A 1251-nucleotide genomic window follows, 5' to 3' on the forward strand; every position below is an offset into this window, starting at 1 on the left:
CAATCACCAACTGTTAATCCATCTATCCCCCCCCCAATCACCAACTGTTAATCCATCTACCCCGGATCACTAAGTGTGTCAATCCATGTATCCACAGATGGGCCAGTACGGATGGCGCTGCACCAACAGCGAGGACCTCTATGAGTCGGACACTCTGATCGGCAACTGGAATGAAGAAAGATTTGACCTGAAGGAAATCAAGAAAAACAAACCTTTGCCGTCTCAGGTAAAGCCTAACCCTAGCTTACTCCTCGTACGAGATATTGTATGTAGATGTGCCGTAGAAGAAACGTTTGTCTAGTCTATGTACGGGATATTGTACGTAGATGTACCGTAGAAGAAACCTTTGTCTAGTCTATGTACGGGATATTGTACGTAGATGTACCGTAAAATAAACCTTTGTCTAGTCTATGTACGGGATATTTTGTACGTAGATGTACCGTAGTTATTGTCCATGGCAATGACAGCCAGCAGTTGTCAAGGAGAAAAGTGGATTTCTTCTACAGGTGGATGTCTTGTACAGGTGGTTGTCTTATACAGGTGGTTGTCTTGTACAGGTGGATGTCTTATACAGGTGGATGTCTTATACAGGTGGTTGTCTTGTACAGGTGGTTGTCTTATACAGGTGGATGTCTTGTACAGGTGGTTGTCTTATACAGGTGGATGTCTTGTACAGGTGGTTGTCTTGTACAGGTGGATGTCTTGTACAGGTGAATTTTTAGACAGGTGGTTGTCTTATACAGGTAGTTGTCTTATACAGGTGAATGTGTTAGACAGGTAGTTGTCTTATACAGGTGGATGTCTTAGACAGGTGGTTGTCTAAGAGAGATGGTTGTCTAAGACAGGTGGATGTCTTAGGTGGTTGTCTTTTGCAGGTGGTTGTCAAAGACAGGTGGATGTCTTTGGTGGTTGTCTTATACAGGTGGATGTCTTAGATGGTTGTCTTGTACAGGTGGATGTCTTAGGTGGTTGTCTTGTACAGGTGGATGTCTTAGGTGGTTGTCTTGTACAGGTGGATGTCTTAGGTGGTTGTCTTGTACAGGTGACTGTTACCAGAGACTCTAAAATATAGAGACAGGAAACGAGGTCTCGCGGTCCGTGACAACAGTGCATTTGCGAACGTGACCGCTGAGACGCGAGCTAAAAATAACCAGGCGCGGTATCGACAGCGAAGCGCGTCGCGTCTAGCCTAGGCCTAGCCTAGGCCTTATCGAAACGAAGCGCGTCGCGTCTAGCGGGGCCTAGGCCTAG

General features: G+C 46.0%; 1 protein-coding gene across 1 annotated transcript in view; it reads left to right on the top strand.

Moving 5' to 3' along the window:
- LOC106012051 (UPF0686 protein C11orf1 homolog) overlaps window positions 1–226 on the top strand; it is a gene marked incomplete at its 3' end in the record, with an annotated part of 9937 nt that extends 9711 nt beyond the window's left edge. The window contains 1 exon segment of the mRNA XM_013083730.2: window positions 98–226. Coding sequence (XP_012939184.1) covers window positions 98–226 — 129 coding nt within the window.
- Window positions 227–1251: the final 1025 nt, after the last annotated feature.

The sequence above is a fragment of the Aplysia californica genome, unplaced genomic scaffold (assembly GCF_000002075.1).
Source record: "Aplysia californica isolate F4 #8 unplaced genomic scaffold, AplCal3.0 scaffold00251, whole genome shotgun sequence".
Classification (NCBI taxonomy): Eukaryota; Metazoa; Mollusca; class Gastropoda; order Aplysiida; family Aplysiidae; genus Aplysia; species Aplysia californica.